This window comes from Mixophyes fleayi, chromosome 1, assembly GCF_038048845.1.
Source record: "Mixophyes fleayi isolate aMixFle1 chromosome 1, aMixFle1.hap1, whole genome shotgun sequence".
Taxonomy (NCBI): Eukaryota; Metazoa; Chordata; class Amphibia; order Anura; family Limnodynastidae; genus Mixophyes; species Mixophyes fleayi.
The window spans coordinates 190,067,087-190,090,046 of NC_134402.1; the positions used below are offsets into that span (position 1 = coordinate 190,067,087).

The 22,960-nt window shown below is 37.5% G+C and overlaps 1 protein-coding gene across 1 annotated transcript in view; it reads right to left on the reverse strand.

Annotated features, from left to right (window-relative positions):
• Positions 1-15,635, reverse strand: part of LOC142142140 (uncharacterized) — a 59,338-nt gene extending 43,703 nt beyond the window's left edge. Inside the window, exons 1-2 of the mRNA XM_075200352.1 lie at positions 15,192-15,635; positions 11,378-11,491 (exon numbers count right to left, since the gene is read on the reverse strand). Coding sequence (XP_075056453.1) covers positions 11,378-11,491; positions 15,192-15,591 — 514 coding nt within the window. The 5' untranslated portion in view covers positions 15,592-15,635. The remainder of the gene's footprint in view (positions 1-11,377; positions 11,492-15,191) is intronic.
• Positions 15,636-22,960: the final 7,325 nt, after the last annotated feature.

Genomic DNA, 22,960 nt, shown 5'->3' on the forward strand with positions numbered 1-22,960 from the left:
AAGAGGGTTATCCAAAGTGAAAAAGTCATTAATTCATGTACAGTGAAACTAAACTTCAGTAAAAAAACATCAAAAGTGATTTCATACTGCACAATTCTTCATCAATAACTTTCTTACCCATCCTTGTGGAAATTACTATGGTAATGGTAACAGAAAAAATCCCCACAAGATTACCATTGTATACCATAATATTGCCAAACAATTTGGTTGTTTGCTGTGGTACTATTTTCTATGCGCATGATCATGTCATTGACTTTAAAGTACTTTGCTTATGTGCACATATAAAGCTTTCTATGAGTTTATTCATATTAAAGGCTACAGTACTTTCACAAAAATGCATGTTTGGCTGAGTTTCAATACCACTGCACATTGCTGCAAATTTCAGATGGTTTAGCACTCCAAACCACCGCATTTACTATAGGCAGCGTCTGACTGGCCCACCAGGATACCGGAAAAGTCACCGCTGGGCCCTGCTGCCTTACGGCCACACACCCATTTAAAAGTGGGCATAGCTGCCCCTGGGGACCCGTTGTCCGCACTAGGGAGCCCGCTGTCCTCCCCGGCGTCCTGCGCTGCTTCAAATGTGATCCCAGCTGCGATCATGTGACCCGCCCCCTCTTTCTGTCAACTGATTGCCTGATGCAGTGGGAGCATCAAGGAGCAGAGAGGCTTCTACAATCAACATATGGGTAAGTAGCTTTCAGCCACTTGTTTAAATTTTTTGTGCTATCACGGCATATATATATATATATAGATATATATATATATATATATATAGATATATATATATATATATATATATATATATGTGTCATATATATATATGTATATATATATATATATATATATATATATAAATGTGTCACATATATATATGAATTGGGCAGCACTATTGCAGGTAAAATATGAGTTAGGGGACACTGTAGCGTGGCATTTGTGAATTTTTTGTACTATGGTGTGGCATAACATGGCACTACTGTGTGGGATAACATTGGGGGCACTCCTGTGTGACATAATATTGTTTGGGGGCACTACTGTGTGGCATAGGGGGGCTGACTATACTAAACTATAGGTGGGCTGCCGCTCTATACTAAACTATAGGGTGGGGGGCTGCACAGAGAACACTATAGGGAGGGGATGATGGGAGCTTTAATTTAATGCTGAGGTGTTTTGGGTCTATAATTGAATGTGGGGCTGATTGTGGGGAGCAGGGCTATCTATTAGATGTGAATATTATTTAATGCTGGGAATGGTTGTGGGAAATGGATTTATTAAATGTAAATGCTATTCATTTATTGCTGGGGCTGTTTGGAGGGAGGGTATCTGGTTTATTTATTAAATGGGCATCCTATTAATTTAATGTTGGGGCTGGAGCAAGGCCTAAGTATTAATTGTGGGTCCAATTTATTTAATGCCGGGGCTGGTTGGAATTTTCTAAATATACCCATTATTTTTTCCAAATAGGGCCCTCAACATTCCAGGATACAGACAAGTCGCAACTAAAGAAACCAGCAGCCACAGGTTGTAACTGTTCTGCAAAATCTAAGGCGCAGGTCAACACTGTGTACTCTTTATATACACACTACATTCTTTATATACTATACTATGGTGCTAGCTGTCCTTTGTGAGCTGACCACTCCCCCTCTAGTGTCTGGTCATGCCTCTATGATGGCTGGCCACACCTCCTCTGGTGGGCCCCTAGTGTTGCAGTCCCCCAGTGGGCCCTTCATGCCCCAGTCCAACACTGACTATAGGCTGTTTTGAGGCTGAAATCTTAAACTACCGTTGATGTGTGGTGGTTTCAAAACCCCTAGTCAATATTGCAGAGAAAAAAATGCCAGTACATTTAGACCCGTTTCTGCTAGATCACACAAACAGCATGAAGTGTGAACTATCTTGTGAGTGAAAACATAAAAGGAGGCACTATTATTTTATGAATTATTTATTGATCAAGGGTGAAAAAATTGTTTATTATTAACTCATGGGGAAAATTTTATTTTTCATTATATTAAGCAGGTAATATTATTGTAATATTTTATTATGGCAGTAATATTAATACATAACTATATTAAGTGAGGAATACATTTTAATTGCTAATAATTGCTAATAGGGGCAATAATTATTTATGTTTTGGCAACACTTGATGGGGGAAACTTTATTCTGCACACATGTGGCTCCACTAGTGCCAGGATGCACTTGCGCCCAAGTATCCACATCCAAAATATATGTTGTATGCATATGGGCTTACCTGTCGAAAACAATGATGTAAATGTTGTTCCTGATGTTGTTGGTGTATCTGTAACTGGAGTTGTGGGTCGAATTGTCACTTCTGCTGCTGTAAGTTCTGAAGAAGTTGTTGAAGATGTTGTTGGTAAAAATGTTGTAGTTACAGTTGTTACAGCTGTAGTTGTTGTTTCTGTTGTAGCTGGATTTGTTGATAGAGTTGTCACCTCTGTTGTTGTAGATTCAGAGGCAGTTGTTGTTAGTGGGCTTGTTGTTAGCGATGTAGTTGTTTGTGGTGTTGTTGCAATACTTTCAGTTGTGATTGGTAAAACTGTTGTAGTTACAGCTGTTTTCGGCGTAGTTGTTGATGTATCTGATGTTACTGGAATTGTTGTTAGAGTTGTCATTTCTGTTGTTGTAGATTCAGAAGCAGTTGTTTCTAATGGGCTTGTTGGTAAAGATGTAGTTGTTTTTATTGTTGTTGCAATAGTTGAAGATGTTGTTGGTAAAACTGTTGTAGTTACAGTTGTTACAGGTGAAGTTGTTGTATCTGTTGTTACTGAAGTTGTAAGAGTTGTCAACTCTGTTGTTGTTGTTTCAGAGCCAGTCATTGTTAGTGGGCTTGTTGTTTGAGATGTAGTTGTATCTGTTGTTGTTGGAATAGTTTCTGTTGTTGTCAGTAAAACTGTTGTAGTTACAGTTGTTATTGGTGTAGTTGTTAATGCATCTGTTGTTATTGCAGTTGTTGTTAGAGTTGTCAGTTCTGTTGTCGTAGATTCAGAGGCAGTTGTTGTTACTGGGTTTGTTGTTAGAGATGTAGTTGTCTCTGTTGTTGTTGTTGCAATAGTTGAAGATGTTGTTGGTAAAACTGTTGTAGTTACAGGTGTAGTTGTTGGAGTTGTTAGAATTGTCACTTCTGTTGTTGTAGATTCAGAGGCAGTTGTCGTTACTGGGTTTGTTGTTAGAGATGTAGTTGCTTCTGTTATTGTTGCAATAGTTGAAGGTGTTGTTGGTAAAGTTGTTGTAGTTACAGTTGTTACAGGTGTATTTGTTGTATCTGTTGTTACTGGAGTTGTTGTTAGAGTTGTGCCCTCTGTGGTTGTAGATTCAGAAGCAGTTGTTGTTAATAGGCTTGTTGTTAGAGATGTAGTTGTTTCTGTTGTTGTTGTTGCAATAGTTGAAGATGTTGTTGGTAAAACTGTTGTAGTTAAAGTTGTTACAGGTGCAGTTGTTGTATCTGTTGTTACTGGAGTTGTTGTTAGAGTTGTGACCTGTGTTGTTATTGATTCAGAAGCAGTCGTTGTTAGTGGGCTTGTTGTTTGAGATGTAGCTGTCTGTGTTGTTGATGGAAGAGTTGATGATGTTGTGGGTAAAACTGTTGTAGTTACACTTGTTACAAGTATAGTTGTTCTATCTGTTGCTACTGGACTTGTTGATTGAGTTGTCACCTCTGTGGTTGTAGATTCAGAAGCAGTTGTTATTAATGGGCTTGTTGTTAGAGATGTAGTTGTTTCTGTTGCTGTTGGAATAGTTTCTGTTGCTGTTGGTAAAACTGTTGTAGTTACAGTTGTTATTGGTGTAGTATTTGATGTATGTGTTGTTATTGGAATTGTTGTTAGAGTTGTCACTTCTGTTGTCGTAGATTCAGAAGCAGTTGTTGTTACTGGGTTTGTTGTTAGAGATGTAGTTGTTTCTGTTGTTGTTGCAATAGTTGAAGATGTTATTGGTAAAACTGTTGTAGTTACAGTTGTTACAGGTTTAGTTGCTGTATCTGTTGTTATTGGAGTTGTTGTTAGAGTTGTCACCTCTGTGGTTGTAGATTCAGAAGCAGTTGTTATTAATGGGCTTGTTGTTTGAGATGTAGCTGTCTGTGTTGTTGATGGAAGAGTTGATGATGTTGTTGGTAAAACTGTTGTAGTTAAACTTGTTAAAAGTATAGTTGTTGTATCTGTTGTTACTGGACTTGTTGATTGAGTTGTCACCTCTGTGGTTGTAGATTCAGAAGCAGTTGTTATTAATGGGCTTGTTGTTAGAGATGTAGTTGTTTCTGTTGCTGTTGGAATAGTTTCTGTTGTTGTTGGTAAAACTGTTGTAGTTACAGTTGTTATTGGTGTAGTATTTGATGTATCTGTTGTTATTGGAGTTGGTGTTAGAGTTGTCACTTCTGTTGTCGTAGATTCAGAGGCAGTTGTTGTAACTGGGTTTGTTGTTAGAAATGTAGTTGTTTCTGTTGTTGTTGCAATAGTTGAAGATGTTGTTGGTAAAACTGTTGAAGTTACAGTTGTTACAGGTGTAGTTGTTGTATCTGTTGTTACTGGACTTGTTGATAGAGTTGTCACCTCTGTGGTTGTAGATTCAGAAGCAGTTGTTTTTACTGGGTTTGATGTTAGAGATGTAGTTGTTTCTGTTGTTGTTGCAGTAGTTGAAGATGTTCTTGGTAAAACTGTTGTGGTTACAGTTGTTACAGGTAAAGTTGTTGTATCTGTTGTTTTTGGAGTTGTTGCTAGAGTTGTGCCCTCTGTGGTTGTAGATTCAGAAGCAGTTGTTGTTAATGGGCTTGTTGATAGAGATGTAGTTGTTTCTGTTGTTGGAATAGTTTCTGTTGTTGTTGGTAAAACTGTTGTAGTTACAGTTGTTATTGGTGTAGTTGTTGATGTATATGTTGTTATTGGAGTTGTTGTTAGAGTTGTCACTTCTGTTGTCGTAGATTCAGAGGGAGTTGTTGTTACTGGGTTTGTTGTTAGAGATGTAGTTGTTTCTGTTGTTGTTGAAAATGTTGTTGGTAAAACTGTTGTAGTTACAGTTGTTACAGGTCTAGTTGTTGTATCTGTTCTTACTGGAGTTGTTGTCAGAGTTGTGACCTCTGCTGTTGTTGATTCAGAAGCAGTCGTTGTTAGTGGGCTTGTTGTTTGAGATGTAGCTGTTTGTGTTGTTGATGGAAGAGTTGATGATGTTGTTGGTAAAACTGTTGTAGTTACACTTGTTACAAGTATAGTTGTTGTATCTGTTGTTATTGGAGTTGTTGTTAGAGCTGTGACCTCTGTTGTTGTTAATTCAGAAGCAGTTGTTGTTATTGGGTTTGTTGTTAGAGATGTAGTTGTTTCTGTGGTTGTTGCAATAGTTGAAGATGTTGTTGGTAAAACTGTTGTAGTTACAGTTAAAACAGGTGTAGTTATTGTATCTGTTGTTACTGGAGTTGTTGTTAGAGTTGTGCCCTCTGTGGTTGTAGATTCAGAAGCAGTTGTTGTTAATGGGCTTGTTGTTAGAGATGTAGTTGTTTCTGTTGTTGTTGTTGCAATAGTTGAAGATGTTGTTGGTAAAACTGTTGTAGTTAAAGTTGTTACAGGTGCAGTTGTTGTATCTGTTGTTACTGGAGTTGTTGATTGAGTTGTCACCTCTGTGGTTGTAGATTCAGAAGCAGTTGTTATTAATGGGCTTGTTGTTAGAGATGTAGTTGTTTCTGTTGCTGTTGGAATAGTTTCTGTTGTTGTTGGTAAAACTGTTGTAGTTACAGTTGTTATTGGTGTAGTATTTGATGTATGTGTTGTTATTGGAATTGTTGTTAGAGTTGTCACTTCTGTTGTCGTAGATTCAGAAGCAGTTGTTGTTACTGGGTTTGTTGTTAGAGATGTAGTTGTTTCTGTTGTTGTTGCAATAGTTGAAGATGTTATTGAAAAAACTGTTGTAGTTACAGTTGTTACAGGTTTAGTTGTTGTATCTGTTGTTATTGGAGTTGTTGTTAGAGTTGTCACCTCTGTGGTTGTAGATTCAGAAGCAGTTGTTATTAATGGGCTTGTTGTTTGAGATGTAGCTGTCTGTGTTGTTGATGGAAGAGTTGATGATGTTGTTGGTAAAACTGTTGTAGTTAAACTTGTTAAAAGTATAGTTGTTGTATCTGTTGTTACTGGACTTGTTGATTGAGTTGTCACCTCTGTGGTTGTAGATTCAGAAGCAGTTGTTATTAATGGGCTTGTTGTTAGAGATGTAGTTGTTTCTGTTGCTGTTGGAATAGTTTCTGTTGTTGTTGGTAAAACTGTTGTAGTTACAGTTTTTATTGGTGTAGTATTTGATGTATCTGTTGTTATTGGAGTTGGTGTTAGAGTTGTCACTTCTGTTGTCGTAGATTCAGAGGCAGTTGTTGTAACTGGGTTTGTTGTTAGAGATGTAGTTGTTTCTGTTGTTGTTGCAATAGTTGAAGATGTTGTTGGTAAAACTGTTGAAGTTACAGTTGTTACAGGTGTAGTTGTTGTATCTGTTGTTACTGGACTTGTTGATAGAGTTGTCACCTCTGTGGTTGTAGATTCAGAAGCAGTTGTTTTTACTGGGTTTGATGTTAGAGATGTAGTTGTTTCTGTTGTTGTTGCAGTAGTTGAAGATGTTCTTGGTAAAACTGTTGTGGTTACAGTTGTTACAGGTAAAGTTGTTGTTTTTGGAGTTGTTGCTAGAGTTGTGCCCTCTGTGGTTGTAGATTCAGAAGCAGTTGTTGTTAATGGGCTTGTTGATAGAGATGTAGTTGTTTCTGTTGTTGGAATAGTTTCTGTTGTTGTTGGTAAAACTGTTGTAGTTACAGTTGTTATTGGTGTAGTTGTTGATGTATCTGTTGTTATTGGAGTTGTTGTTAGAGTTGTCACTTCTGTTGTCGTAGATTCAGAGGGAGTTGTTGTTACTGGGTTTGTTGTTAGAGATGTAGTTGTTTCTGTTGTTGTTGAAAATGTTGTTGGTAAAACTGTTGTAGTTACAGTTGGTACAGGTCTAGTTGTTGTATCTGTTCTTACTGGAGTTGTTGTCAGAGTTGTGACCTCTGCTGTTGTTGATTCAGAAGCAGTCGTTGTTAGTGGGCTTGTTGTTTGAGATGTAGCTGTTTGTGTTGTTGATGGAAGAGTTGATGATGTTGTTGGTAAAACTGTTGTAGTTACACTTGTTACAAGTATAGTTGTTGTATCTGTTGTTACTGGAGTTGTTGTTATAGCTGTGACCTCTGTTGTTGTTAATTCAGAAGCAGTTGTTGTTAATGGGTTTGTTGTTAGAGATGTAGTTGTTTCTGTGGTTGTTGCAATAGTTGAAGATGTTGTTGGTAAAACTGTTGTAGTTACAGTTAAAACAGGTGTAGTTGTTGTATCTGTTGTTACTGGAGTTGTTGTTAGAGTTGTGCCCTCTGTGGTTGTAGATTCAGAAGCAGTTGTTGTTAATGGGCTTGTTGTTAGAGATGTAGTTGTTTCTGTTGTTGTTGTTGCAATAGTTGAAGATGTTGTTGGTAAAACTGTTGTAGTTAAAGTTGTTACAGGTGCAGTTGTTGTATCTGTTGTTATTGGAGTTGTTGATTGAGTTGTCACCTCTGTGGTTGTAGATTCAGAAGCAGTTGTTATTAATGGGCTTGTTGTTAGAGATGTAGTTGTTTCTGTTGCTGTTGGAATAGTTTCTGTTGTTGTTGTTGGTAAAACTGTTGTAGTTACAGTTGTTATTGGTGTAGTATTTGATGTATGTGTTGTTATTGGAATTGTTGTTATAGTTGTCACTTCTGTTGTCGTAGATTCAGAAGCAGTTGTTGTTACTGGGTTTGTTGTTAGAGATGTAGTTGTTTCTGTTGTTGTTGCAATAGTTGAAGATGTTATTGGTAAAACTGTTGAAGTTACAGTTGTTACAGGTTTAGTTGTTGTATCTGTTGTTATTGGAGTTGTTGTTAGAGTTGTCACCTCTGTGGTTGTAGATTCAGAAGCAGTTGTTATTAATGGGCTTGTTGTTTGAGATGTAGCTGTCTGTGTTGTTGATGGAAGAGTTGATGATGTTGTTGGTAAAACTGTTGTAGTTAAACTTGTTACAAGTATAGTTGTTGTATCTGTTGTTACTGGACTTGTTGATTGAGTTGTCACCTCTGTGGTTGTAGATTCAGAAGCAGTTGTTATTAATGGGCTTGTTGTTAGAGATGTAGTTGTTTCTGTTGTTGTTGGAATAGTTTCTGTTGTTGTTGGAATAGTTTCTGTTGTTGTTGGTAAAACTGTTGTAGTTACAGTTGTTATTGGTGTAGTTGTTGATGTATCTGTTGTTACTGGAGTTGTTGTTAGAGTTGTGACCTCTGTTGTTGTTGATTCAGAAGCAGTTGTTGTTACTGGGTTTGCTGTTAGAGATGTAGTTGTTTCTGCTGTTGTTGCAATAGTTGAAGATGTTGTTGGTAAAACTGCTGTAATTACAGTTGTTATTGGCGCAGTTGTTGATGTATCTATATATAAAAAAAAAGTGATTCATCAGACCAGACCACCGTCTTTATTGACCCCATGGTTCAGATCTGGCGCTCACAAGCCCAATTATATCCACTTTCCAAGACAGATAGGGGTGAGCATGGGCAATGTGACAGATCTTTTGCTACTCAACCCTTTAGCACAGTAAGCTGTGATGAATTGTGTTTTGTAACTTTTTTTTATCCTAGCTAGAATTAACTTTTCAGTAATTTATGTTACAGTAGGTCTTTTGTGGGATTGGGGCAGACAGGCTAGCCTTTACCACTCACCATACACGTTAATGTGCCTTGGGAGCCCATGACCCTATCGCCGGTTCACTGGTTATCCTTTCTAGGACTACTTTTGGTAGGTACTAACCATTGCATATTGGGAACACCCCACAAAGACCTGCCATTTTGGCTGTTATCAAAGATGCTTCCACCACATCAACTTCAAAAACTGACTGTTCACTTGCTGCCTAATATATTCCAACCCTCGACTGGTGGCATTGTAAGGAGATAATTAATGTTATTCACTTCACTTGTAAATGGTTTTAATGTTGTGGCTAATCGGTGTATATCATTTTTGCTGACTTTTTTGTTACACCTTCGACAGATCTTTGAAGGCAGGTGAAGTGCGACTGTGGGTTGTTATGAATCAGATTATTTAAACTCCCCCCATGCGATTCTGTGAAGACATGGGAGCCAAAATGATGCTATTTGCCGTGAATTGTGTCATTAAGCAGCCCACTATTCTAACATGCTCTCCCAGGAGTCCAGGAGACCTACCTGGAGGGTGAGCAAGTATGATATGTGTATATATTTGGTTTTTTTTGGATAAGATATTTTTCTGTGATTTACAGCACTGTGTCTAAAATCAAACAAAACGAATAAATGCCTAGTGGCGTGTGTGAAAAAAAAAAAAAATCTGCAGCGCCACCTGCTGGGCAGAGTTATACACTGACCTGTATATTTCTTGAAGGAGAAGTGACAGTTGGGAGTGGTTGGTGGTTGCCGGGGGTGACAGTGGGGAGTTTTTAACACCTTAAGTAGCTTGATGAAGGATGTGGCGATGAAGATGAAGGATGAGGTGATGGAGAAAAATGATGAGGTGGTGGCATGTGGACAAAACCACGTTAAAAAAGGGCGCTTGCATTGGGAAGTAACGCTCTTTCCCTGAGGAGGCCTGGGCTAGGCCCAAATGCATGACAAGAACCTTTTTAACACCTTAAGTAGCTTGATTTGACTAGAATGCATGAGTATCATGCACGGGTTAACTTGTATTGTATAGCTGCTCAACCAAGGACAAACAGCTGAGTCAGCCTATCAGGGTCACCTGTGTAGCTGCTATCCTTGCTATTCCAGGCTCTGCTCCCTGTTGCTATGTCAACAGCTAGTAAGGAACTTAATGAGCTCCCTGCTGTGTGACAGCTGAAGCATAGTTGCCAACATTGGCAGGTTAAGTCCAGGGAGGTCCGGGGGTCAGGTGGGTGTGTGGGGGCGGGGCTTGAAGAATTGTGCCGTTAGCCCCACCCCCAAAACTGTCACCAGGCTTTTCATCCAATAAAACTAGGAGGCGGGGCTTATTGGTGTCATGGTCACGTCATTGAGGCCTCGCCTCCTAGTTTTATTGGATGAAAAACTATTTACTTTCCACAGCCACCCGGGAATCGGGAGAATTGTCCTCTCTCCCTGGAGCCCCCGGAGACTGACCCAGATTTCGGGAGTCTCCCGGATATTCCGGGAGAGTTGGCAAGTATGAGCTGAAGCCCAATAATGCTGTGCATGTAACCTGGCACTCTGGGGCTCCTAAAATATAATAAGTCCAGAGGAGACAGAAAATCTGGTGTCTCCTTCCTCTCTGAGCAGGAAGTGAAGTTCAGAGTTGTGGAACGGATTGCAAGGTGAGAGAGGGAAGTGCAGGGTGTTCTAGAAACCTTGAGGGCCCCTTCAAACTTTTGCAAAGGGGCTCCCACAGTTCTAGTTACATCCCTGGTCTGTGTTTATGAACAAATACCTAAGCAACAGCAATTATAAACTTTCAATTTCTAGATTTTGAACCTTCTGGATTTGTAATGTGAGTGAAGTCTGCACAGTGATCAAATGTAAAAGCAGCATCTGAAAGTTATACTTAAAATCACATATGGTCTACCTCATTATTTAATTAATTAAAACTTTATTTTCTTCCAGTATATTGCTCATTTAATCCTATTTTTGTTTTATATAACTAATGTCAATAAGGAACATTGCACTATTTCACTTTCCCTCTGAAATGCACATAAACGGTGCAAAAGACATCCTATTAACAGTAAGAACTCGTTACTAAGAACTACCATGCAGTGATATAAAACTGGCTTTAACAGCTCTGTCTGGCTATGTCAACTTCTTATTTTGAGCAAATAACTGCAATCATTGCCATCTTGCAGTATCAATCCCTGTCCTACGCCAAAAACAAAAAGAACAAAAATAGGAGCTTGATATCAGAACCCAGGAAGAAAACAGCTTTTCTGCAGCACAAACACAGTTTTTAGCACTAGAAATTACCCCTCTTATTTCTGTTTCATACGAAATGATACATAATTCAAATAAACATATTTCTGTATGATCATCAAACTCAATATCAAAATCATGGCCTGGCTGGGCTGGTCCCATAATGGGCTACCTTGGGCTGGGTCACTGGTCAACCTGCATTTTTTCCTTTGAAATGTTCTTATTAGGCGGCTGAGCCGAGAGTCGCCCACTTTTCAAAAATCTGTCAGCCAGCCCCTGGTCATAAATCCTGAAGATACTTTAATGAAGACTATAACATATACCTATATGGCAGAAGAGTTACAGAAGGTAGACCAGACTTCGTTAAGCTGGATTTCTTTATATAAAAACAAACTATGTATATTTAGTGTTCACTTTAGTCTATAGTAAAACAAATCATCACAATCTTACCCTGTGTAGTTAACAATGCTGTTGTTCCAGTGGTAGTGGGTGAAGCAGCTGTTATCTTGCTTGTTGTTGATGCATCCAGAATCAATTTAGTGGTTGTCAAAGCTGGTGTATTTGCTGATCATTTAGTAGCAGAAAAAATAGTAGTCAAATTAGTTTGCAAATAAAATTCATCTATCTATAACAAGAAATTGAATAGCATTTCTATTTCAGCCTTAACAATATAAACTGTTTTTCTAATTATTCTACTTGCTGACTTCACGCTTTACAACTACGTATGTGATCACAAATTTTATTTATCTCTATCTAAACATCTGTTTTCATTTGGTCGTTTTCACTAACTTATCTGTAATTTGGTGATTTTTTTAAAAATTATTTTATAAAAAATTGTATATTATGTTATGGTACTATTCCCTGTCAATTTCTAATCTGTTTCAGGTGCTTTTTAAACAGAAGACAGGTCTCAAATTAGGTACTTTTACTTAAAAACCCGAGAGCACCCAGTTATAAGGGCATATTTATTAGGAAAATGCTATTGCCCGTTTTCGCCGTAAGAGATTGTTGCTATAAAGTAAGCTTTGAATGTGATTTTAAACAGTATCTATAGTAAAAACAGCACCCATCATAACTGGTACAGTGATGTATTTTGCGTGTACAAGGAAATAGCAAACAAGTCAATACATGTAAAAATAGTGGACATGTTGATTACTCACGGAATAGCATTTGCTAATGAATAGATGCATATATGACATCTGCAAGCTTAAATTTACATCACCGTATATTAACCAGCTTATTAAATTCTCGCAATTTAAATTTTTCAGAACTTGAATAAGATTATGAATTCCGTGAATGTAAACGGCAATATAAAGAGAATATAGGGGCGCCCCTTAATTTCCTTAATTAAAGATGCAACTGTTGCAGTGGAAAGGTGCACATTATACACCCTACACAGCTCTTTAATCCACAGCTTCAATACATCTCTGTTGAAAATCTATGCATGGTTTTATTCCTACAAGACAGAGAACTACTACGTGACCTGGCTCTTGACTTTGGGTAACATGGTGATCTCCAGTTTGCTGTACAAGAGGGACATGGATTTAGATTAACAAGAGGGTTATCCAAAGTGAAAAAGTCATTAATTCATGTACAGTGAAACTAAACTTCAGTAAAAAAACATCAAAAGTGATTTCATACTGCACAATTCTTCATAGATAACTTTCTTACCCATCCTTGTGGAAATTACTATGGTAATGGTAACAGAAAAAATCCCCACAAGATTACCATTGTATACCATAATATTGCCAAACAATTTGGTTGTTTGCTGTGGTACTATTTTCTATGCGCATGATCATGTCATTGACTTTAAAGTACTTTGCTTATGTGCACATATAAAGCTTTCTATGAGCTTATTCATATTAAAGGCTACAGTACTTTCACAAAAATGCATGTTTGGCTGAGTTTCAATACCACTGCACATTGCTGCAAATTTCAGATGGTTTAGCACTCCAAACCACCGCATTTACTATAGGCAGCGTCTGACTGGCCCACCAGGATACGGGAAAAATCACCGGTAGGCCCCGCTGCCTTACGGCCACACACCCATTTAAAAGTGGGCATAGCTGCCCCTGGGGACCCGTTGTCCGCACTAGGAAGCCCGCTGTCCTCCCCGGCGTCCCGCGCTGCTTCAAATGTGATCCCAGCTGCGATCATGTGACCCGCCCCCTCCTCCTGTCAACTGATTGCCTGATGCAGTGGGAGCATCAAGGAGCAGAGAGGCTTCTACAATCAACATATGGGTAAGTAGCTTTCAGCCACTTGTTTACATTTTTTGTGCTATCACGGCATATATATATATATATATATATATATATATATATATGTCATATATATATGTATATATATAGAAACAAAATGTAAAGAGGAGGCGCACAATAGTGTAATATTGTTACAATACAAGTAACTTTTAGACCAGATTGGTCTGAAATAATCCCCTACTACCAATAGAATAGATCTTTGGTCTTAATGTGATATATAGTACATAAACACCAACCACTCGTGTAGTGAATGTGCGTACCAGATAAATGATCTTTAAAGCTCATCAAATGAGGGGAACATCCTGGATGTAGCTGATCATATATCCTTCAGGATTTCCAACGAGCCAGTAGATATGGGTCTCTGGTGTCTGCAGTCGCCATATGTATATATATATAAATGTGTCACATCATATATATATATGAATTGGGCGGCACTATTGCAGGTAAAATATGAGTTAGAGGACACTATAGCGTGGCATTTGTGAATTTTTGGTACTACTGTGTGGGATAACATTGGGGGCACTCCTCTGTGACATAATATTGTTTGGGGGCACTACTGTGCGGCAGAGGGGGGCTAACTATACTAAACTATAGGTGGGCTACCGTTCTATACTAAACTATAGGGTGGGGGGCTGCACAGAGAACACTATAGGGAGGGGGTGATGGGAGTTTTAATTTAATCCTGAGGTGTTTTGGGTCTATAATTGAATGTGGGGCAAAGTGTGGGGAGTAGGACCATCTATTAAATGTGAATATTATTTAATGCTGGGAATGGTTGTGGGAAATGGATGTATTAAATGTAAATGCTATTAATTTATTGCTGGGGCTGTTTGGAAGGAGGGTATCAGGTTTATTTATTAAATGGGCATACTATGAATTTAATGTTGGGGCTGGAGGAAGGCCTAAGTATTAATTGTGGGCCCTAATTATTTAATGCCGGGGCTGGTTGGAATTTTCTAAATGTACCCATTATTTTTTCCAAATAGGGCCCTCAACATTCCAGGATCCAGACAAGTCGCAACTAAAGAAACCAGCAGCCACAGGTGGTAAAGTGACAAGAACAGGTAGGACAGTCTGTCAAATTTTCTGAGTCTAGTGCAGGTTTGGCTAACCTGTGGCACTGCAGGTGCTGTGAAACTACAAGTCCCAGCATACCCATCCAGCAATAAGCTTCTATATATTGGCAAATCATGCTGGGGCTTGTACTTTCACAACACCTGGAGTGCCACAGGTTAGTCAAATCTGGTCTAGTGGGACAATCCCGATTTTTGGTGACTGTTCTGCAAAATCTAAGTCACAGGTCAGCACCATGTAATATTTATATACACACTACATACTTTATATACTACACTACATACTTTATATACTTATGGTGCTAGCTGTCCTTTGTGAGCTGACCACTCCCCATCTAGTGTCTGGTCACGCCACTATGATAGCTGGCCACACACCCTCTGGTGGGTCCCTGGTGTTGCAGTCCCCCGGTGGGCCCTTCAAGTCCCAGGCCGACACTGACTATAGGCTGTTTTTTGAGGCTGGAATGTTAAACTACTGGCGATGTGTGGCCGTTTCAAAACAACTAGTCAATATTACCAAGAAAAAAATGCCAGTACATTTAGACCTGTTTCTGCTAGATCACACAAACAGCATGAACTGTGAACTATCTTGAGATTAAAAATATAAAAGGAGACAATATTATTTTATGAATTATTTATTGATCAAGGGGGAAAAAATAATTTATTATTAACTTATGGGGACAAATGTTATTTTTCATTACATTAAGCAGGTAAAATTATTGTAATATTTTATTATGGCAGTAATATTAATACATAACTATATTGAGAGAAATACTTTTTGATTGCTTATAGGGGCAATAATTATTTATGTTAGGGCAACACTTGATGGGGGAAACTTTATACTGCACACATGTTACTCCACAAGTGCCAGGATGCACTTACGCTCATGTATCCGCATCCAAAGTATATGTTGTATGCATGTGTGCTTACCTGTTGACAACAATGATGTAAATGTTGTTGCTGATGTTGTTGGTGTATCTGTTGTTACTGGAGTTGTGGGTCGAATTGTGACTTCTGCTGCTGTAAGTTCTGAAGAAGTTGTTGAAGATGTTGTTGATGAAACTGTTGTAGTTAGAGTTGTTACAGCTGTAGTTTTTGTTTCTGTAATTGCTGGAGTTGTTGATAGAGTTGTCACTTCTGTTGTTGTAGATTCAGAAGCAGTTGTTGCTAATGGGCTTGTTGTTAAAGATGTAGTTGTTTCTGTTGTTGCTGTTGCAATAGTTTTGGTTGTTGTTGGTAAAACTGTTGTAGTTACAATTGTTATTGGTGTAGTTGTTGATGTATCTGTTGTTATTGGAGTTGTTGTTAGAGTTGTCACTTCTGTTGTCATAGATTCAGAGGAAGTTGTTGTTAATAGGTTTGTTGTTAGGGATGTAGTTGTTTCTGTTGTTGTTGCAATAGTTGAAGATGTTGTTGGTAAAACTGTTGTAGTTACAGGTGTTACAGGTGTAGTTGTTGAATCTGTTGTTACTGGAGTTGTTGTGAGAGTTGTGCCCTCTGTGGTTGTAGATTCAGAAGCAGTTGTTGTTAATGGGCTTGTTGTTAGAGATGTAGTTGTTTCTGTTGTTGTTGGAATAGTTTCTGCTGTTGTTGGTAAAACTGTTGTAGTTACAGTTGTTATTGGTGTAGTTGTTGATGTATCTGTTGTTATTGGATTTGTTGTTAGAGTTGTCACTTCTGTTGTTGTTGATTCAGAGGCAGTTGTTGTTACTGGGTTTCTTGTTAGAGATGTAGTTGTTTCTGTTGTTGTTGCAATAGTTGAAGATGTTGTTGGTAAAAATGTTGTAGTTACAGTTGTAACAGGTGTAGTTGTTGAATCTGTTGTTACTGACGTTGTTGATAGAGTTGTTACTTCTGTTGTCGTAGATTCAGAAGCAGTTGTTGTTAATGGGCTTGTTGTTGGAGATATAGTTGTTTCTGTTGTTGTTGAAATAGTTTCTGTTGTTGTCGGTAAAACTGTTGTAGTTACAGTTGTTATTGGTGTAGTTGTTGATGCATCTGTTGTTATTGGAGTTGTTGTTAGAGTTGTCTCTTCTGTTGTTGTAGATTCAGAGGCAGTTGTTGTTACTGGGTTTTTTGTTAGAGATGTAGTTGTTTCTGTTGTTGTTGCAATAGTTGAAGATGTTGTTGGTAAAAATGTTGTAGTTACAGTTGTTACAGGTGTAGTTGTTGTATCTGTTGTTACTGGAGTTGTTGTTAGAGTTGTGCCCTCTGTGGTTGTAGATTCAGAAGCAGTTGTTGTTAATGGGCTTGTTGTTAGAGATGTAGTTGTTTCTGTTGTTGTTGCAATAGTTGAAGATGTTGTTGGTAAAAATGTTGTAGTTACAGTTGTAACAGGTGTAGTTGTTGTATCTGTTGTTACTGACGTTGTTGATAGAGTTGTCACTTCTGTTGTCGTAGATTCAGAAGCAGTTGTTGTTAATAGGCTTGTTGTTAGAGATGTAGTTGTTTCTGTTGTTGTTGGAATAGTTTCTGTTGTTGTTGGTAAAACTGTTGTAGTTACAGTTGTTATTGGTGTAGTTGTTGATGTATCTGTTGTTATTGGATTTGTTGTTAGAGTTGTCACTTCTGTTGTTGTAGATTCAGAGGCAGTTGTTACTGGGTTTGTTGTTAGAGGTGTAGTTGTTTCTGTTGTTGTTGCAATAGTTGAAGATGTTGTTGGTAAAAATGTTGTAGTTACAGTTGTAACAGGTGTAGTTGTTGAATCTGTTGTTACTGATGTTGTTGATAGAGTTGTCACTTCTGTTGTCGTAGATTCAGAAGCAGTTGTTGGTATTGGGCTTGTTGTTAGAGATTTAGTTGTTTCTGTTGTTGTTGGAATAGTTTCTGTTGTTGATGGTAAAACTGTTGTAATTACAGTTGTTATTGGTGTAGTTGTTGATGTATCTGTTGTTATTGGAGTTGTTGTTAGAGTTGTCACTTCTGTTGTTGTAGATTCAGAGGCAGTTGTTGTTATTGGGTTTGTTGTTAGAGATGTAGTTGTTTCTGTTGTTGTTGCAATAGTTGAAGATGTTGTTGGTAAAAATGTTGTAGTTACAGTTGTTACAGGTGTAGTTGTTGTATCTGTTGTTACTGGAGTTGTTGTTAGAGTTGTGCCCTCTGTGGTTGTAGATTCAGAAGCAGTTGTTGTTAATGAGCTTGTTGTTAGAGATGTAGTTGTTTCTGTTGTTGTTGGAATAGTATCTGTTGTTGTTGGTAAAACTGTTGTAGTTACAGTTGTTATTGGTGTAGTTGTTGATGTATCTGTTGTTATTGGATTTGTTGTTAGAGTTGTCACTTCTGTTGTTGTAGATTCAGAGGCAGTTGTTACTGGGTTTGTTGTTAGAGGTGTAGTTGTTTCTGTTGTTGTTGTAATAGTTGAAGATGTTGTTGGTAAAAATGTTGTAGTTACAGTTGTAACAGGTGTAGTTGTTGAATCTGTTGTTACTGACGTTGTTGATAGAGTTGTCACTTCTGTTGTCGTAGATTCAGAAGCAGTTGTTGTTAATGGGCTTGTTGTTGGAGATATAGTTGTTTCTGTTGTTGTTGGAATAGTATCTGTTGTTGTTGGTAAAACTGTTGTAGTTACAGTTGTTATTGGTGTAGTTGTTGATGTATCTGTTGTTATTGGAGTTGTTGTTAGAGTTGTCACTTCTGTTGTTGTAGATTCAGAGGCAGTTGTTGTTATTGGGTTTGTTGTTAGAGATGTAGTTGTTTCTGTTGTTGTTGCAATAGTTGAAGATTTTGTTGGTAAAAATGTTGTAGTTACAGTTGTAACAGGTGTAGTTGTTGAATCTGTTGTTACTGACGTTGTTGATAGAGTTGTCACTTCTGTTGTCGTAGATTCAGAAAAAGTTGTTGGTATTGGGCTTGTTGTTAGAGATTTAGTTGTTTCTGTTGTTGTTGGAATAGTTTCTGTTGTTGATGGTAAAACTGTTGTAATTACAGTTGTTATTGGTGTAGTTGTTGATGTATCTGTTGTTATTGGAGTTGTTGTTAGAGTTGTCACTTCTGTTGTTGTAGATTCAGAGGCAGTTGTTGTTATTGGGTTTGTTGTTAGAGATGTAGTTGTTTCTGTTGTTGTTGCAATAGTTGAAGATGTTGTTGGTAAAAATGTTGTAGTTACAGTTGTAACAGGTGAAGTTGTTGAATCTGTTGTTACTGACGTTGTTGATAGAGTTGTTACTTCTGTTGTCTTGGATTCAGAAGCAGTTGTTGTTAATGGGCTTGTTGTTGGAGATATAGTTGTTTCTGTTGTTGTTGGAATAGTTTCTGTTGTTGTTGGTAAAACTGTTGTAGTTACAGTTGTTATTGGTGTAGTTGTTGATGCATCTGTTGTTATTGGAGTTGTTGTTAGAGTTGTCTCTTCTGTTGTTGTAGATTCAGAGGCAGTTGTTGTTACTGGGTTTGTTGTTAGAGATGTAGTTGTTTCTGTTGTTGTTGCAATAGTTGAAGATGTTGTTGGTAAAAATGTTGTAGTTACAGTTGTTACAGGTGTAGTTGTTGTATCTGTTGTTACTGGAGTTGTTGTTAGAGTTGTGCCCTCTGTGGTTGTAGATTCAGAAGCAGTTGTTGTTAATGAGCTTGTTGCTAGAGATGTAGTTGTTTCTGTTGTTGTTGCAATAGTTGAAGATGTTGTTGGTAAAAATGTTGTAGTTACAGTTGTAACAGGTGTAGTTGTTGTATCTGTTGTTACTGACGTTGTTGATAGAGTTGTCACTTCTGTTGTCGTAGATTCAGAAGCAGTTGTTGTTAATGGGCTTGTTGTTAGAGATGTAGTTGTTTCTGTTGTTGTTGGAATAGTTTCTGTTGTTGTTGGTAAAACTGTTGTATTTACAGTTGTTATTGGTGTAGTTGTTGATGTATCTGTTGTTATTGGATTTGTTGTTAGAGTTGTCACTTCTGTTGTTGTAGATTCAGAGGCAGTTGTTACTGGGTTTGTTGTTAGAGGCGTAGTTGTTTCTGTTGTTGTTGCAATAGTTGAAGATGTTGTTGGTAAAAATGTTGTAGTTACAGTTGTAACAGGTGTAGTTGTTGAATCTGTTGTTACTGACGTTGTTGATAGAGTTGTCACTTCTGTTGTCGTAGATTCAGAAGCAGTTGTTGTTAATGGGCTTGTTGTTGGAGATATAGTTGTTTCTGTTGTTGTTGGAATAGTATCTGTTGTTGTTGGTAAAACTGTTGTAGTTACAGTTGTTATTGGTGTAGTTGTTGATGTATCTGTTGTTATTGGAGTTGTTGTTAGAGTTGTCACTTCTGTTGTTGTAGATTCAGAGGCAGTTGTTGTTATTGGGTTTGTTGTTAGAGATGTAGTTGTTTCTGTTGTTGTTGCAATAGTTGAAGATGTTGTTGGTAAAAATGTTGTAGTTACAGTTGTTACAGGTGTAGTTGTTGTATCTGTTGTTACTGGAGTTGTTGTTAGAGTTGTGCCCTCTGTGGTTGTAGATTCAGAAGCAGTTGTTGTTAATGAGCTTGTTGTTAGAGATGTAGTTGTTTCTGTTGTTGTTGGAATAGTATCTGTTGTTGTTGGTAAAACTGTTGTAGTTACAGTTGTTATTGGTGTAGTTGTTGATGTATCTGTTGTTATTGGATTTGTTGTTAGAGTTGTCACTTCTGTTGTTGTAGATTCAGAGGCAGTTGTTACTGGGTTTGTTGTTAGAGGTGTAGTTGATTCTGTTGTTGTTGTAATAGTTGAAGATGTTGTTGGTAAAAATGTTGTAGTTACAGTTGTAACAGGTGTAGTTGTTGAATCTGTTGTTACTGACGTTGTTGATAGAGTTGTCACTTCTGTTGTCGTAGATTCAGAAGCAGTTGTTGTTAATGGGCTTGTTGTTGGAGATATAGTTGTTTCTGTTGTTGTTGGAATAGTATCTGTTGTTGTTGGTAAAACTGTTGTAGTTACAGTTGTTATTGGTGTAGTTGTTGATGTATCTGTTGTTATTGGAGTTGTTGTTAGAGTTGTCACTTCTGTTGTTGTAGATTCAGAGGCAGTTGTTGTTATTGGGTTTGTTGTTAGAGATGTAGTTGTTTCTGTTGTTGTTGCAATAGTTGAAGATTTTGTTGGTAAAAATGTTGTAGTTACAGTTGTAACAGGTGTAGTTGTTGAATCTGTTGTTACTGACGTTGTTGATAGAGTTGTCACTTCTGTTGTCGTAGATTCAGAAAAAGTTGTTGGTATTGGGTTTGTTGTTAGAGATGTAGTTGTTTCTGTTGTTGTTGCAATAGTTGAAGATGTTGTTGGTAAAAATGTTGTAGTTACAGTTGTAACAGGTGAAGTTGTTAAATCTGTTGTTACTGACGTTGTTGATAGAGTTGTTACTTCTGTTGTCTTGGATTCAGAAGCAGTTGTTGTTAATGGGCTTGTTGTTGGAGATATAGTTGTTTCTGTTGTTGTTGAAATAGTTTCTGTTGTTGTTGGTAAAACTGTTGTAGTTACAGTTGTTATTGGTGTAGTTGTTGATGCATCTGTTGTTATTGGAGTTGTTGTTAGAGTTGTCTCTTCTGTTGTTGTAGATTCAGAGGCAGTTGTTGTTACTGGGTTTGTTGTTAGAGATGTAGTTGTTTCTGTTGTTGTTGCAATAGTTGAAGATGTTGTTGGTAAAAATGTTGTAGTTACAGTTGTTACAGGTGTAGTTGTTGTATCTGTTGTTACTGGAGTTGTTGTTAGAGTTGTGCCCTCTGTGGTTGTAGATTCAGAAGCAGTTGTTGTTAATGAGCTTGTTGCTAGAGATGTAGTTGTTTCTGTTGTTGTTGGAATAGTATCTGTTGTTGTTGGTAAAACTGTTGTAGTTACAGTTGTTATTGGTGTAGTTGTTGATGTATCTGTTGTTATTGGAGTTGTTGTTAGAGTTGTCACTTCTGTTGTTGTAGATTCAGAGGCAGTTGTTGTTATTGGGTTTGTTGTTAGAGATGTAGTTGTTTCTGTTGTTGTTGCAATAGTTGAAGATTTTGTTGGTAAAAATGTTGTAGTTACAGTTGTAACAGGTGTAGTTGTTGAATCTGTTGTTACTGACGTTGTTGATAGAGTTGTCACTTCTGTTGTCGTAGATTCAGAAAAAGTTGTTGGTATTGGGCTTGTTGTTAGAGATTTAGTTGTTTCTGTTGTTGTTGGAATAGTTTCTGTTGTTGATGGTAAAACTGTTGTAATTACAGTTGTTATTGGTGTAGTTGTTGATGTATCTGTTGGTATTCGAGTTGTTGTTAGAGTTGTCACTTCTGTTGTTGTAGATTCAGAGGCAGTTGTTGTTATTGGGTTTGTTGTTAGAGATGTAGTTGTTTCTGTTGTTGTTGCAATAGTTGAAGATGTTGTTGGCAAAAATGTTGTAGTTACAGTTGTAACAGGTGAAGTTGTTGAATCTGTTGTTACTGACGTTGTTGATAGAGTTGTTACTTCTGTTGTCGTAGATTCAGAAGCAGTTGTTGTTAATGGGCTTGTTGTTGGAGATATAGTTGTTTCTATTGTTGTTGGAATAGTTTCTGTTGTTGTTGGTAAAACTGTTGTAGTTACAGTTGTTATTGGTGTAGTTGTTGATGCATCTGTTGTTATTGGAGTTGTTGTTAGAGTTGTCTCTTCTGTTGTTGTAGATTCAGAGGCAGTTGTTGTTACTGGGTTTGTTGTTAGAGATGTAGTTGTTTCTGTTGTTGTTGCAATAGTTGAAGATGTTGTTGGTAAAAATGTTGTAGTTACAGTTGTTACAGGTGTAGTTGTTGTATCTGTTGTTACTGGAGTTGTTGTTAGAGTTGTGCCCTCTGTGGTTGTAGATTCAGAAGCAGTTGTTGTTAATGAGCTTGTTGTTAGAGATGTAGTTGTTTCTGTTGTTGTTGCAATAGTTGAAGATGTTGTTGGTAAAAATGTTGTAGTTACAGTTGTAACAGGTGTAGTTGTTGTATCTGTTGTTACTGACGTTGTTGATAGAGTTGTCACTTCTGTTGTCGTAGATTCAGAAACAGTTGTTGTTAATGGGCTTGTTGTTAGAGATGTAGTTGTTTCTGTTGTTGTTGGAATAGTTTCTGTTGTTGTTGGTAAAACTGTTGTAGTTACAGTTGTTATTGGTGTAGTTGTTGATGTATCTGTTGTTATTGGAGTTGTTGTTAGAGTTGTCACCTCTGTTGTTGTTGATTCAGAGGCAGTCGTTGTTAGTGGACTTGTTGTTTGAGATGTAGCTGCCTGTATTGTTGTTGCAAGAGTTGATGATGTTGTTGTTGGTAAAACTGTTGTAGTTACAGTTGTTACAGGTGTAATTATTGTGTCTGTTGTTATTGGATTTGTTGTTAGAGTTGTCACTTCTGTTGTTGTAGATTCAGAGGCAGTTATTACTGGGTTTGTTGTTAGAGGTGTAGTTGTTTCTGTTGTTGTTGCAATAGTTGAAGATGTTGTTGGTAAAAATGTTGTAGTTACAGTTGTAACAGGTGTAGTGGTTGAATCTGTTGTTACTGACGTTGTTGATAGAGTTGTTACTTCTGTTGTCGTAGATTCAGAAACAGTTGTTGTTAATGGGTTTGTTGTTAGAGATGTAGTTGTTTCTGTTGTTGTTGGAATAGTTTCTGTTGTTGATGGTAAAACTGTTGTAATTACAGTTGTTATTGGTGTAGTTGTTAATGTATCTGTTGTTATTGGAGTTGTTGTTAGAGTTGTCACTTCTGTTGTTGTAGATTCAGAGGCAGTTGTTGTTATTGGGTTTGTTGTTAGAGATGTAGTTGTTTCTGTTGTTGTTTCAATA